The following is a 16,090-nucleotide window of genomic DNA, read 5'->3' on the forward strand; positions in this document are numbered from 1 at the left end:
TCAGTTGAAAATGCAGAAATCACCTGTCTTCTGTGTTGCTCGCGCTGGGAGCTGGAGACTGGAGCTGTTCCTATTCGGCCATCTTGCTCTTTGTCTTTTTTGATCTTTGTCGGTTTAAAGTCTGTTTTATAAGAAACAAGGATTGCAAGTCTTTTTTATAAGAGACTAGGATTGCAACCCCTGCTTTATTTTGCTTTCCGTTTTTTGGTAAATATTCCTCCATCCCTTTATTTTGAGCCTATGTGTGTCTTTGCACATGAGATGGGTCTCCTGAATACAGCACACCAACGGGTCTTGACTCTTTATGCAATTTGCTCCTTTAGCTCAGAGGAGTTTGTTATTACTCACCTTCGGAAGCCTACTTCTGTCAATTTGTCAATCTCATTCTCCATCCAGTTTTGTGCCCTTGCTGGAGAGGAGTTCCAGTCATTTGGAGAAGAGGCATTCTGGTTTTGGAATTTTCAGCATTTATGTGCTGGTTTTTCCTCACCTTCATGGATTTATCTACCTTTGATCTTTGAGGCTGATGACCTTTGGATGGGATTTTTGTGTGTGGGACTTTTGTTGATGCTGTTGCTTTCTGTTAGTTTTTCTTCTAAAAGTCAGGCCCCTCTTCTTCAAGTTGCACATTTTGCTGGAGGTCCACTCCAGACCCTGTTTACCTGGGTATCTCCAGTTGTGGCTACAAAACAGCAAAGATTGCTGCCTGCTCCTTCCTCTGGAAGCTTAGTCCCAAAGGGGCACTGGCCTGATGCCAGCCAGAGCTCTCCTGTATGAGGTGTCTGTTGACCACTGTTGGGAGGTCTTTCCCAGTCAGCAGGCATAGGGGTCAGGGACCCATTTGAGGAGGCAGTCTGTCCCTTAGCAGAGCTCGAGAGCTGTGTTGGGAGATCTGCTGCTCTCTTCAGAGCCAGCAGGCAGGAACGTTTAGGTCTGCTGAAAGTGTGCGCATAGCTGCCCCTTCCCCAAGGTGCTCTGTCTCAGGGAGATCGGAGTTTCCTCTGTAAGCCCCTGACTGTGGCTACTGCCTTTCTTTCAGAGATGCTCTGCCCAGTGAGGAGGAAGCTAGAGAGGCAGTCTGGCTGTAGCCGCTTTGCCATGCTGTGGTGAATTCTGCCCAGTCCAAACTGCCTTGCTTCCTTAGCACTGTCAGGGGAAAGTTGCCTACTCAAGCCTCAGTAATGGTGGACACCCCTCCCTGCACCAAGCTCGACTGTCCCAGGCTAACTTCAGACTGCTGTGCTGGTGGTGAGAATTTCAAGCCAGTGGTTCTTAGCTTGCTGGGCTCCATGGCAATGGGACCCACTGAGTGAGACCACTTGGCTCCCTGTCTTCAGCCCCCTTTCCAGGGCAGCAAACGGTTCTGTCTCATGAGGGTTCCAAGCGCCACTGGGGTATGAAAAAAAAAAAAAAAACTCCTGCAGCTAGCTTGGTGTCTACCCAAAGAGCTGCCCAGTTTTGTGCTTGAAGCTCAGGGCCCTGTTGGTGTAGGCACATGAGGGAACCTCCTGATCTGCAGATTGCAAACACCATGGGAAAAGCATAGTATCCAGGCTGGGTAGCACAGTCCCTCACGGCTTTTTTTGGCTGGAGGAGGGAGTTCCCCCAGCTCCTTGCACTTCCTGGGTGAGGCGATGCCTCACACTGCTTCTGTTCACCCTCCGTGGGCTGCACCCATTGCCTCACCAGTCTCAATGAGATGAACTGGGTACCTCAGTTGGAAATGCAGAAATCATTGCCTTCTGCATTGGTCTTGCTAGGAGCTGCAGGTCGGAGCTGTTCCTATTTGGCCATCTTGCCAGATCCCACCAAGTTTTTAATATTCGATTTTGTTGGCACATCTTGAAATGTTTCTCAAACTTTGTTTTATATCACAGCTAAGGAAAAACGTGAAGGAACTGTAGCTCAAGCCCATGGCTTTGCAGAAATTAGACTGTAATACTAAAATGAGGCTGTTTCAGGGGTCAGTAATCCTTTGCTGTAAAGGGCTGGATGGTAAATGTTTTGTGGGCCATGATGTCTGTCACTGTGGCTTGAAAGCAGCCATAGAAAACATTAAATCAATGGGTGTGGCTGTGCTTCAATAAAACCTTATTTACGACAAAAATCATGTTCTGGGTTAGATTTGGCCATATGACTATAATTTTCTAACTACTGCTCTAATCAATGAGAAGTTAACTTGTTCATATATTAGGAGAGACTATAGAAAAAGGGGGAGACAGAGTGGGAGGGAGACAGGGACGGGGGATGTAGCGAGACTCCATATCTACAAAAAAATTTTAAAAACTTAGCTGGGCATGGTGGCATGCTCCTGTAGTCCTAGCTACTCCAAAGGCTGAGGAGGGAGGATCACTTGAGCCCAGGAGTTCAAGGATGCAGGCCACGATGTTCAGGCCACTGCACTCCAGCCTGGGCAAGAGCAAATGCCCATCTCAAAACAAAACAAAACAAACAAAAAAAACCCTTAGTCATCATTGGGAGAGCTTCACTACTTAAGACAGTGGTTTTCTAAATCTGGCCATTTGGAAGCACCCAGGAAGTCTATTCATGTCAAGTTCCATGTCCACAGACTGCCATTCAATAGGCCTACAAATATTTTATATTCTCCAGTGAGACTCCTTGATTTAAAAAATCAAGAGACAGTTGAAAACCCAAAAAACTGTTGGAGTAAGAGAAAGAATTAGGAAAAATGGGATAATACAGATTAATCATCATTAGGGAAATGGTGAGGTCCCAGGTCCATAGCGCATGTATTCAACTTCCACTCTTGAAAGCTGGGGCAGAGAGCTGAGTTCTAAGCTTGGCTTTGTCACTGACCACTGTCTGACCTTGAAGGAAGTCACTTAGCTTCTCTGGGCCAAGGTTTCCTCATCTGTAACATCTCTTCCAGCAACAAGTTCTACAAAACATTCTATAAAAAACAAAGATCTATTGCAGTAGATTCTGGAAAATTGTAATCTTTTGTCCCCTCTCTTATGAAATTAAACAGTGTTTAAGAGTGAGACAATCACAGATTAGGGCATTTAATTGCCCTTTGGCAGGATTTTCACAGAACTGCAAAAGCAGAACTAGGACAAAATTCTGAAGGGCATTCAGTTGAGAAAAAGAGGTACTTTACTCCTCAGGAATTTCTTTTATGAAATAATTTTCTTTTTCTTTTCTTTTTCTGAGACAGTGTCTTGCTCTGTTTCCCAGGCTGGAGTACAATGGCGCAATCTCGGCTCACTGCAACCTCTGTCTCCCAGGTTCAAGCTTTTCTCCTGCCTCAGCCTCCTGAATAGCTGGGATTACAGGTGCCTGCCACCGTGCCCAGCTAATTTTTGTATTTTTTAGTAGAGACAGGGTTTCGCCATGTTGGCCAGGCTGGTCTCAAACTCCTGACCTCACGTGATCCACCCACCTTGGCTCCCAAAGTGCTGGGATTACAGGCGTGAGCCACCAAGCCCGGCCTATGAAATAATTTTCAGTGACCACTCTAGATTAAATTAACAACTGTAATTTTCCCAGGTCACTTCATTGATCTTCTGGGCTACTTTACTATGAGTGCCCCTTCAATTTGCTAACTGTTTATAAAGATACCAGCTCCGAATAATGAAAACATGGAGTGAAGGCAGGCTGGCCAGAGGCTCCGTGAGGCGATGCAGGTGACTCTATTAGATAAGATAGAGAATTCCTATCTATCTATCTTATCTATCTATCTATCAATCTATTATCTATCTATCCTATCTATCTATCTATCTATCTATCTATCTATCTATCTATCTATCTATCTATCTATCTATCTATCTATCTATCTATCTATCTATCTATCTATCTATCTATCTATCTATCTATCTAATTTTTTGAGACAAGTTCGCCCAGGCTGGAGTGCAGTGGTGTGATCATAGCTCACTGCAGCCTCAAACTCCTAGGCTCAATTAGATCCTCCTGCCTCAGCCTCCTGAGTAGCTGGAACTACAGGTATGCACCACCACACCTGGCTAATTTTTTAAAGTTTTAATTCTTATTTTTTTTTAGCAACAGGGTCTCTCTAGGTTGCCCAGGTTGGTCTCAAACTCCTGGCCTCAAGTGATTCCCCCGACAGGTGTGAGCCAGTGTGCCCAGCCTAGCATAGGAATTCAAAAGACAAGGCAGAGTTTCTGCCCTTTAGGAAGAAGGACTTCTGTTTTTAATATAGCAATCTATATTAATTTTTATTTTTATGCTTTTAATATATTATAGGAAGGAATGGGGGACAGTTATTTTCAGAACTCAAGGAAAGATGCACATGTACAATAGTCACTACAATCGCTGACTTTGTGCTATTTAAAAATTCCAAGAAAGGTTGTGCACAGCGGTCCTGAGTCTATGTTCAGCCTCTCGGCCTGAGTGCATTTGCACACTATATACATCACCATTTCACAACATATAGTTTGTAATCTCTTGCACTTAACTCTTAACCACTGTTTTTAAAAGTGTTGCACTCAGGATTAATGCTTCATACCAACTTTACCCTTCTATGAATTAGAAATAACCTTCTGGAACTATTGTGGATTCTAATCTGGAACTTAACCAAAATGAAGGGAAAATCAATGTCCACATGCAAACAGTCCACAAAGAACATTGAATTAAAGCTCCCTGCTGACCAGTCAATTCTACAATAATGCCACATGTATGTTCCCAGAAATCACGGTTAGGCAAAGCTGCACAATGGAAATCACAGAACTTCTGGGAAAAATGAGACTAGGGCCACAACATCCCAAAATGTAATGAGTCACACACTGAAAAGAGAAAGAAATCTAATAAAAACAGTAGCACAATTATAAAAACGCTAACTGGTCAGGAAATATATAAAATACTAAAATAGGGCAAGTTACCTTGAAAAGGATGTAAGGCATACCTGTGGCTGTGGGCATCAGAAGGATGGTGGCTCTTGGGTTATTGTAAAGAGGAGACAGGTGATCTGATGTCAGGTGGAAATGTGTAACTCCAGATACGAATGAGTGTAACAAATCACGTGCAGTGAAGTGAGGTGCTGGAGATATCTGAAGTGTGGGTGTGTTGTGTTTCCCTACACAGCTCAGTTCAGTTCACCTAATGTTCCTTGCAGACCAAAGGGCACACAAGCAATGTGAAAAGTGCATTATGCTCAAATTATTCTCCAATACAGTGTTCCCCAATCTTTTTGGCGCTAGGGGCTGGTTTTGTGGAAGACAGTTTTTCCATGGACTGGCAGGGGGCTGGGGGGATGGTTTTGGAAAGAAACTGTTCCACCTCAGGTCATCAGACATTAGTTAGATTCACATAAGGAGTGCTCAACCTAGATTCCTCGCATGTGCTGTTCACTATAGGGTTCAGCGCTCCTATGAGAATCTAATGCTGCTGCTAATCTGAAAGAGGTGGAACACAGGCGGTAATGCGGGCCAGCTTCACCTCCTGCTGTGCAGCCAGGTTTCTAACAGGCCATGGACCGGTACCAGTCCATGGCCCGGGGGTTGGCATCAGTTGCATTAGAAGAAAAATGAGTTATCAAAGCAAGTGCTGTAGACAAACTGTCTGTGTGAACCTGGCACCAAGTGGAATGCCGTAAGTCTCCTATCCATCAATGGTATCCCAAGGAAGTTTCAAAAAAATGCTGACACACATAGGTGTGTTTCATAAGGTGTATGAAACCTAAAAACAAAACATATGACTTTATAGGATATCATGGAAGAGATTCTTTTCCTCTACTTGTTCATCTTGCAGCAAAGTCAATTGTGTTGTGAAACTCTGTTATTACTGGCAATTCCCAAACGGAAGGCAAGGCTCTAGAAACTAAAAAGATACAATTCCATTTTTATTTCCTCAAGGATTAGCTAAAGACACTGTCAGGACCGAGTATTTAAAATGTGTTTGGAACAGACAGACACAATTGGGACAGAGGAACAAAGGATTCATCTTGTGAGTCATCAAAAGTGCTTTATTTGTAAAGCCCGGCTCATGACTGGAGTGTATTGTTAGCACTAGGAGATAACAGGGCAAACGTCCTCACTCTGTCCAAATAGTTTATCAACAGAAATAAATGACAGACTGTTATAGACAAAAATAAAAGCACTCTGTAAACTTCTAAAAGCATATACAGATTGGCCCCAAGGAAACAGTTACTCCAATAATGTATGTGTACCTTATCTCTACTTCAGGGTCTCACGGCTGTAGTCTCGGGTCAACCACAACAGGACTTCAGAACACAAAAACTCATCTGATGCCAGAATGAACAGTGCAGGGAAAAACCAAATCACAGTATGGATTACTTTAAATACATAAAATACGAATTTGTACACTGTTACAGTGGTGTTAACATTGTCTGCTGAGGATAACAAATCTATGTAGAATCAGTAGACAGTACGGGGAGGGCATGACCGCTAGCTTCCAAAGACTGAACTAGATCCACATACACTGGGCACAGCTGCAATCGGGAGAGCCCTGAAGTAAAGTTCCTGGAAAAGGCAGTACGGCAGGGAGATGTGTTGAGTTGCAAGTAAGAATTAAAGGGTAGATTTTTTTTTTTCTTTTCTGAAACTGCCCACAAAAATCATATCATGTTTTAAACAAGGAGTTTCAAAGGCACGGCCGTAGCGCAGCATATAAGTGGATAACCTACTCTAAGCAAGATTAATATTTAAGCTCAACGCCTTTTGGAAAATGCAGGAGAGTTGGTAGATACATGATCTAGGTTGGAAATCTATAACTTGATTAAAAACAGCACAGTTTAGGGCAATGAACTTACATAAACCAGACTGGGGTGAAATCTCTTTTTAAAAAAAATCATTAGATTGATAAATGTACATTTGGAGGAAAAAAAAAAAACCTTTTCCTTTTATTGTGAAAGACTGTCTACCGTGTACTTTGAATAAAACACATAAAAACGTGACTTCAGGATGTCTCAAAATATGACAAACATTATTTCACCTACACTGTTAAGTGACTTTACATGTAAACTTCAAAAATCACACGCTGTACATCAAATTTTTAGATTCAAAAGATATCCCTGTTTTCCTAATAATGTAAACAGTAAAACTGAGGGTTTCAGTTAAAGGGATAATTCATAACAAAATCCCACTGTTGAAACAATAGTCAAACATAAACATCTTATAATTCAGATCTGCATTCGGTAACGGAGAATTCGGAGTTTTGATGCTTTGCTGGTTTCCCACAGTGGGAGATGTAGATACCATTGCCCCAAACTATGCACTTTTCAGGTAAGCTTTACTTTATTTTGTAGCATTAATTCCTATATTGCAAAGTAAGGGTGTAACAATGAATGCTCCAGGCAAGAAAAGAGAAGTAAGCAGTTTTCCTGGACATATTGGCCGAGGTGAAAAATGTATAGAGAATCACTGGGGCATCAGCTGCTTGTTGGAGGGGTGGGGGCTCTGAACACCAGGGGGTCCTGACAAGGCTGGGGCCAGAACCCTGAACCAGTACACACGGAGACGCCAGCATTCTTCCGTCCAGTGCTGGGGGCTCAGGTTACCAGTGTTAGGGAGTGTTTGCGTGCGGGGTAGAAGTGGAACATTCGCTGTAGGTTTTTTCCTTGGAATCATCATTATTATAATAATCATTATTATCTTCATTATTCTGAATACTGTCTCACATCTTTCAACTCAAAAAAAAAAACAAAAAACAAAAAACAAAACTGATCCACAGTTTGTCGCGTGATGCCAACACGGGTGCCTGACATGCACTTCCTTCTCCCCTCCCCAACACGTGTGTTCACTTGTTCACTCATTCATTCGGCCATAGCTGGAATCAAAGGGTCTTTGTTGGGACACATTCTGACCAAAGTGGATCTGTTTTAATTTATGACTTTTAAAATGCGCACACACTCACACCCCCCACACATATACACAAAGTCAGAAATAGCTAGAACGATGCTGGGAAAATCAGGTAGCTGTAAAGCGAGTAGCCCCCAAATCAGTCATCTTGGCCTGAAGATGTAAACAAGGAGGTTTGCTTCCTGCAAGATGAGTACTTCACTGAGTTTGGTTTTCATTTTTCTTACACTGAAGCCACCTCTGTCCATCTCATGTTCATGTCCGTCCGAGGCAGCGCAGGAGGTTACGTCAAGATGTGGCCAATAAAGTCCAAAAAGCGCTTTGAATACTGTTCTGGGTTCACGGTGGAGATCTCCGCGCCAGCCTGGGCAGTTTTTAAGAAAGGAAATACTGATATAATATTTGATTTCCCCAAATTATTACTCAATATCTACAGCTATTTCCAACGGCAGCTGACTATACAGCAAGTAAGTTTCAAACCCATGCAGTCTCTGCTCTGAAAAACATCACTCAAAATATCTTGGCGCTTGTGGTTGAATAATCAAGGTTCTTAGGAATCTGTGTTTGCAAATGAGACAAAGGGCGACAGGAGCACCAGATGCTACCACACACACCGGGGCTGTTGCAACTCACAAAAAAATCAAATGGGCCACGTTTGGGATGCTACTATCAAACAGTGGAACTGTTCAGAAGCCACGGAAACGATACATTATACGTTTCAAGAAGGCAGACGGGAGCCACCTTGAGAATGACAACATTTGGCGAAAGGGAAACCTTAATGACAATGACTTAAAGCCACATTATTTCTCCAGGACCCCCTTGGTTTCGGACAGAGGCGTCCAGCTCAGTGCTCAGACATGAGGGGCAACCGCAGCAGCCACAGGTTCCGGGACAGCCGTCCCCAGCCCATTCCCTGCACCATAACCAGGTGATGGCTTCCCTCTGCAGCAGCACACGGGGTGCCACTGTTCCCCCTGCAGAGAGCCAGCAAGCCTGGCCCCTTGCAGAAGCCCAGTGGGGGATTTTTCCATTATGAGATGCAAGGTGCAGGCCAGCACACTCAAGGGAGCCACTGGCCAGTTTCCTGGGCTGCAAAGGGCAAGATCAGAGTTTTGCTAAGTGAGCAGGTGCTGTTTTCAGACACCCATGTTCACGGGGGAACTTGTAATATTTCCAGGCCTGGGCTGCATGGAGGAGCCCAGGCTCCAAGGCAGGGAATGGTCCCCAACAGCAGCTTAACACAGCGTTCCTTTGCTGAGAGTAATATTTTCTTCTTGTAAACTACCTGTGATTTTATGCCATGTGTCACACTATGGAGGCAAACTGGTGGCTTATAGGGGGATGAATGTGGAACCATATTGGCTAGGATACACTCCACCTTCTGAAGACCCTTCCCTCAGCCTCCTGAACTGGCCTCAGAATGAGGGAATGGGGTAGTGCACCTGGTACAGACATTTGTTTAAAAAGGGCACTCAAAAGTTTCTGTTGGGTGGAAGCCACCAGGCACCCTTGCTTACTGACGTGCTCTGCATACAGCAGGAATACCATAGCTATTGACAAGGTGACTGAAATACTTCTTTGGCAAACAGAATACGGTGTTAGGCTGATTTCTGTTTTAAAATAGAAAAGAAGAGGTTTCAAGTGAGTTTTTGGTTCTGGCGAATCTTGGTTAGCTCTACACAGTCTGTGGGAAGCACCTCTCCTTCCAGGGCCAACAAACCAGGGCATACATTCATCTGTGTGGGGTGGGCTCTATGGCTTTCAGGACCTCTGCAAAACAAAGATGGCATCCTGCAATACAAGCAAGAACTCGGCGAGCTGTAAAGTTCGGCCAGGCAGGAGGGGTCTGCAGGCAAGGTAAGGGGATGAGCATGAACACAGAGCAGCGGGGGCTGGTCCTCGGGAGGAATCCCATCCCTACCATTTCCTAGTATGAGGCCCTGGCAAGTTACTCCTGAAGCTGTCTTCCTCAGTTTCTCCAACTAACAAAAGCAGGTACACTAGTATCTCTTTCCTAGGCTTCTCATGGGGGATTCAATAGCTTAACATATGGCTAGAGCAGTGAAAATTCCCATCAAGCACATTAAAGGTGAGTAATTAATATTATGCAACTTTGATCTTGCACTCAAAAGATTTCTGTAGTGGAAAAATACAACTCACTGTGAGAAAAATAGAATCCTGTATACTCTGGAAGTGTCTTAAGCAGACAATCATGCTTCAGGTTTGAACATTTCATATTAAAACACTGCATTATATTCTTGCGCACTTTTGTCTCTGGAACATTTTTCAAACAAAAATAATTTGTATGACATCCTAGTGATGCGCATGCCTGTCAGTGTCCCCCACGTGTAAAAAGAAGAGATGTTCGTGTTTAAGTGACTCGCTGCAAGCCACAGGGAGCTGTGGTAAGAGCAGGGGTGAGCAGTGAGCATTTGCGGATTCTGCGTCTTATGCTCAGAACATGACTTGCCCCCAGGGAACAAGTGTCACTAAAGGGCTTTGAATGGCTCAGTAGAAAGCAGCTCAGTGGCAGAAAGGAGTGATCCCTGAGTTACAGGCCACACAGAGGAGTCAGGAGAGGGAGACGAGGAAACAAAATAGAGATACTCACGCCATGTTTAACAGTTTTTGCAGCATGGGCAGCTTTCTTTTTTGCATCATAATGAGTAAGGATGTCAATAATTGCCATGAAGTACACCTCCTTCCTAGGCGAGTCTGCAGAGACAGGAGAGCAATGACTGTGGGACATGTGACACCACCAGGGCCAGCATCGCTGCTGAGGGAGGGAGAAGTGAGGCTGGAAGGAGGGGATTCAGCGGAAGGCGGATGGAAGGAGTCCACAGACAAACTCCATACCACTCCTGCATATCCTGACTAAACAGACAGCTTGCCTCTGACCCAGTCCCCCTCCAATTTAAAAACAATAACAACTAAAAACATCATAGCAACAGTGGAGAGCCAACGGTGGAACGGAGTCTTTTTTTATTATTAATTTGCATTTTCTTTAATGATTGTGTATTGCTTTGGTGTGAAGAAATATGCTATTTAAAAATACCCTATAAAACAAGTAGAACTAATTATGTGCATTAATGCTTTTCTACCATTTGATGTACTGTTCATAATTCTCATTGGATACAGTATCAGAACTGGATAAAGGCATACATCTACTCCAATGTCTATTTTCTTTTTTCTTTTTTTGAGACCGAGTTTTGCTCTTGTTGCCCAGGCTGGAGTGCAATGGCACGATCTCGGCTCACAGCAACCTCTGCCTCCTGAGTTCAAGTGATTCTCTTGCCTCAGCCTCCCGAGTAGCTGGGATTACAGGCATGCACCACTATGTCCGGCTAATTTTGTATTTTTAGTAGAGACGAGGTTTCTCCATGTAGGTCAGGCTGGTCTCAAACTCCTGACCACAGGTGATCTGCCTGCCGTGGCCTCCCAGAGTGCTGGGATTACAGGTGTGAGTCACTGCGCCCAGCTACAATGTCTATTTTCTATCCATTTCCAAAAATATGAACAGTAAGAAAAGTACATTTGACTAATTTTCTGTGTTGAAGAAAACATTTTGGTGAGCAAAACAGAAACAGAACAAAACAGAACTCACATCCTCAGCTGATATGCCATTTGAGATAAAAAAAAAAACCGATGAGCCACAGTTTTTATTATTCAAAAAACAAGAAACTGTTTTTATCCTATCACGAAAATATTTTGGTTTTGTCATGGATAAGTTGCTAAGGTAGGATGTAATATTCAAATAACTGGTGCACCCAATCACCTGGATACGGTGGATTAAGATTTATCTGACTCTAGGGAAGAGGCCACAGGCCTGCCAACTGGGGAGGACGGCAGAGCCAGTCTAGGCAGCAAATCAGATTCCCACCCCACACACACGGCCCAGCTTCACACACCCTTCACATCCCTGAGAGGGAGCGCGCTGGTGGTGATGACAAGAGGACAACCTAAGGGTCACAGAGGACCACATGTGTGTTCCTTAGATTCATGATGCTTTTGACTTAGATAAAAAAGATAACTAAGCAAAAATGTATTAGTATTTTAAAGCATTTCTGGTGTTTGTGTATGGGTACATATGAACATGTGTTGTATGCCAGTGTGTATGTGCATATGTACAGGTGTGTTGTATATGTATAGTATAGTTTGTGGTTTTGCTGTTTCCCTCAACATCACAGAATTCAAAGGTCCAATTGCCTTATGTTTCATCACTGAGATCACGGTTACCTTTAACATATTCTTGTCCTCAAATCCATTTCTTTGGAGTTTGGAGGATGAGTGCTGCCGGACAGCACCCTCATAACTGGGGTAGTGATTCCTGGTAGATGACAAGGCCAAAGTCAAACCACTTCACATGAAAAAGGGTCCACAGTAATCAAACTTACTTTCATGGCACTTAATTCCATAGACGTCGATGTTCGGATCGAACTCCCCGGGAGCCAGGGGTGGTGAGCTGTTCAGTGTATTCCCGGGGCTATCTGGGGGGGTCCCCACCGGGTGGGTGCCGTCGCTCTCACCCTCCTCCTCCCCGTCGTTCTCCTCACACTCCACTTCCTCCTGTTCAGCTCTCTCCACATCGTGAATTCCCACCAGCAGACTATAGTCCATGAGCTTCAGCTGGGCCAGAAACTGGGGACAGAGGAGACAGGGTCAGTCAGCCACACCTTAAACATAAAAGTCAACGTTTAAAAAAAGGAGACAAGCTCGGGTGACACCCAGAGGGAAGGCTGCGGAGTGGGGCAGCAGAGGCGCCCGGTGCCTCCTTTATGGATGTTCTTACACTCCGGAGTGGAGCCTCACACTTCAGGCTGGCTCAGAGCTCGGGCCATTTTCCCTGGAATGCCACACTGGAGGCGGAGAGGCGTGGATCTATCACAGGGTGGCTGGGTTTCACCAGAGAGCAGGAAGCATGACCAGTGAGAGATGCAGAGAGAGACTGGGAGGGAGAGCAAGTTCCTTCCAACAGTTAAGACAGGCTAAGGGGGAAACCCAGGCACCTCCCAAGTAGCTTCCAGCGGAGTCTCTTGCTGTGGTTTGGGAAAGCACCTTGGAATTCAGCACGCTCTGCGGCTGCGGAAGCGATCGTTACGCTGTTGCAAATAAGTAAAAGCAAAGGCACTGTGTCCACCTCTGGTGAGCAATGCAGTCCTGTCCGGGTCAACAAGGTGCTTTCCACCAGGCCCCACACACCCAGGATTCCTGTCCTCCCTCTCCTCCTCCAGCCGCGGCTACAACATAATGTGGGGGCAAGACCCAGCTCTGTGTGTTTGGCTACTCCTGTCTGCCCAGTTCTTTTTTGACTTTTCAGATCACGATTTCTTTTTGTTTCCCTTTTCTGATTTGAGACCTTCAGCACAACGTTCCAATAATGCCATAAAATGTGGACGGTTATGCTGACTGAAAACAGTGGCAGCCCGTCTGTGGGCTGGACCCAACTGGCTCCCCTGGCCCCGTGGCTGGCTGGCTCTGCACAGGGTCCTGTTCCACTGTGACCTTGGGCTCGGGGTCCAAGAAGGTTCACGGTCCTGGCTCTGGAAGGACTCAGCGCCACCTCACTAGGGAATGCAGAGTGGCTGAGCAGCCTCTGGGCTACGCTGATAGAATTTAGGAAGCAAATGTCCTCATGCAAAGGGCAAGCAGAGAAAATCACAGGTCTTGAAGTTCTGGCTAAAAATGAAATCAATTTGTTGAGCCCCGCAGAGCCATTTCTCCTCAGCCTGCTGGGAAGGAGTTTTGTCTCGAAACTGAATGAGAAGCCCTGATTCCTTACAGATGAGGAGAGGACCCCTGGGCACAGGTCTGTCCCACTCTCCAGCTGGTTCCCAGTGCCTGCAATTCTCCATCAGCCAGCATCCCGCTCAGCCCCGCAAACTGGCCAGAGCTCCCACTTTGCAGCCTTCCCACCAGGAATCCCCCAGGGCCAGCTACATCTTCCCCATTTGTTCCGAGCTCAGAAAATAGAAATTACACAAATCTTACACTCAAATATTTAAGCAAAGTGGGAGAAACCTGTTTGTTTAAAAAAAGAGGCAAACCCCTCGTGGAAACAGCATGGGGCTCCTGCGTTCAGCTTTCTGGGTCCCAGAGAGGAGAGGAAGCCACCGCTCATCCCCCTGGCCTTTCCCCAAACTCCCCCATTACAGTAAACATGAGAACCAACTTTCCACTTGCACCTCCCTCTGCCAGATTCCTTTCCAGCATCCTGCTCTAGAATCTCGGCAGCTGCCAGGCTGTGGGGAGAAATCTGCAGTGGTGGAAGGCTCACTTGAGTCCTCCACCAGCGCGGTGAAGCCAGCCAGGGAGCTGGGTCTCGGGTACAGCTCCGCTGTATATGGGCCTGTGGATTGGAAGAGAACTGGGCACTCCAGGGTATAGAGACAGGTGACAAGATCCAAGGCAGGGGGCAGGCTCTCCGTGTGAGACAGCAGCCAGATTCAGCAGCTGGACGAGAGTGCAAGGATTCAAATCCAAGGAGGGGTGAATTCAGGGCCCGTTCTGAGCCCGCACTCTCTGCTCTGTATCAGCTACTTCTGGAGGCTGCCTGAAAGCAGCTTTCCCCTCTCCTTTCGCAACCCTAGGAGGAAGGTAATGAGTTAAAATCAGCTGGCATCGGAGGAGGCCCTCCACACGTGACTCGGCGCTGTGGGTCTCTGGACAACCGGTTAGGTGGTCAGCAGCAGCACGCCTGGCACCGCTGTGATCATGGAACCTGCTTCCCCGTCCCTGTCAGAATGCCCTGTGGGCCTGGGGTTTCAGAAGCCTATTTGGAAAATACTGCAGCGTAAGTACCCAGTCTTCTCCAACGCTTGAGGGGTGTGTGTGGGGGGCACTCATGGTGGGCCCACTTCTCCCTGCCCTGTTGTTCCAAGGCCTCTGGGCTCCTGGAGGACTAGGCCAGGGTCTCCTTCGCCACCTCCGCTGCCCCTCCCAAGCCTAGCATGGTGCCTGGCTCTGCTCCCTGGATCTACGGCTTCCCTGGCCTCCCTCCCTACACCTGGAAGCCTCTCTGGAGCCAGGCCAGGCCTTGCTCAGCTTGAGCAGTGACAGGGAAGAGGCCCCCCCTCCTGCCCATCCCTGCTCCCTCTGGGTGCTTGGAAGGTCCCTGTGAAGTGGCAAAGGCTGACTGGTGCCTCAACCTCCCCTCCAGTCCTCTGCAAAGGGCACAAGTTTTCAAAATGTGAACCTGATCACATCCTGTTCTGCTTAAGACATTTCCATAGTGCCACGTTTCTCACGGGGCACAAACAAAACTCACATGGTCCAGGAGGCCTGGATAGCTTGGCCCCATCCACATCTGGAGCCCACTTGAGCCCTGCTCTGCCCGCTTCCTGGGCTTCTTCCCTGTGGGCAGGTACTTCCTCCTGTGCCTTCAGGCCTAGCGGCAGGGCACCACACAGAGCAGCACAGCCCCGGAGTCTGGGTGTTTAGGGCACCGTACACTCCCTCCCCAGTGGCACATGGCCTCGTTGCACATTCATTTTGCTGGAGTATTTGAAAACTTCTCTCTTTCCCAAGCAAGGCAGCCTCTCAAAAGGGGCTCTAAAGTTTTGGCTTTCACTGCATTCCCGACTCCCAGCAGGCAGAGGGCTCAGGAAAGTATGCGGCACTTGTTGGACAAGAGAATAGGCTGCCTGCTACTTTATCCCTATCTGTCCCCCCAGCTCTCCCTAACTGTCCCCAACCTGCTTCCACCAGGAAATAACTACTAAAGGCAAATACAAACAACAAAGCAACAACAGAAAACCTTTCTGAGGCTGCATGAGGCAACATCTCTCGGAAGGAAGCGCAAGGCGACCATTTAATACGCTTCCCTTAAGAGGAAGGTCTACGGGCTGACCTTCAAGTGTGTTTTAGTTACAGAAGTCGGGGCTGTCTGCGATTAATTTGCCAAAGGGCAGGGAGGGAAGGGGACAACTGGGATTGACCAGCCACACTCACCATGGTGAGCCTTCAGGGCTCAGCCTCCCCTGGCACCCCATCTGGGCTCCTCGCCACACTGGGCAGCCCAGAGTAATTTTCCTGGGCCTCAGGCCTGTGGTCAGACTGCTTATTCTCATCTTCCAGTGAGGAAGAAATAAAGGTGCAGTCAACTCCTAGCACAACCCAAAAACCATCAGTGATGAAAAATGTATCTCTAGGTAAGAAGCTCAGTGATGAAAACTGTATCTTTAGGTAAGAAGCTGTTCTAAGGCACCCAAGAAGACTGAGGAAATTGCAGTCGCAATGGGTATTGCACATGTTTTCTTTTTGTTTAAGAGATGGGATCTTGCTCTGTTGCCCAGGCTGGA

At 46.4% G+C, this 16,090-nt stretch overlaps 1 protein-coding gene across 9 annotated transcripts in view; it reads right to left on the minus strand.

The window, feature by feature from the left end:
* Window positions 1-5,917: 5,917 nt before the first annotated feature.
* The window catches only part of PIP4K2A (phosphatidylinositol-5-phosphate 4-kinase type 2 alpha), a 177,988-nt gene continuing 167,815 nt past the window's right edge, over window positions 5,918-16,090 (minus strand). For all 9 annotated transcript variants that reach the window (XM_005564793.4, XM_065520411.1, XM_005564792.4 and 6 more), the window contains 3 exons: window positions 12,188-12,431; window positions 10,405-10,508; window positions 5,918-8,157 (listed from right to left, as the gene is read on the minus strand). In XM_005564793.4, the coding sequence (XP_005564850.1) occupies window positions 8,077-8,157; window positions 10,405-10,508; window positions 12,188-12,431 (429 nt within the window). In that variant the 3' untranslated portion in view covers window positions 5,918-8,076. The remainder of the gene's footprint in view (window positions 8,158-10,404; window positions 10,509-12,187; window positions 12,432-16,090) is intronic.

Source organism: Macaca fascicularis, chromosome 9, assembly GCF_037993035.2.
Source record: "Macaca fascicularis isolate 582-1 chromosome 9, T2T-MFA8v1.1".
NCBI lineage: Eukaryota > Metazoa > Chordata > Mammalia > Primates > Cercopithecidae > Macaca > Macaca fascicularis.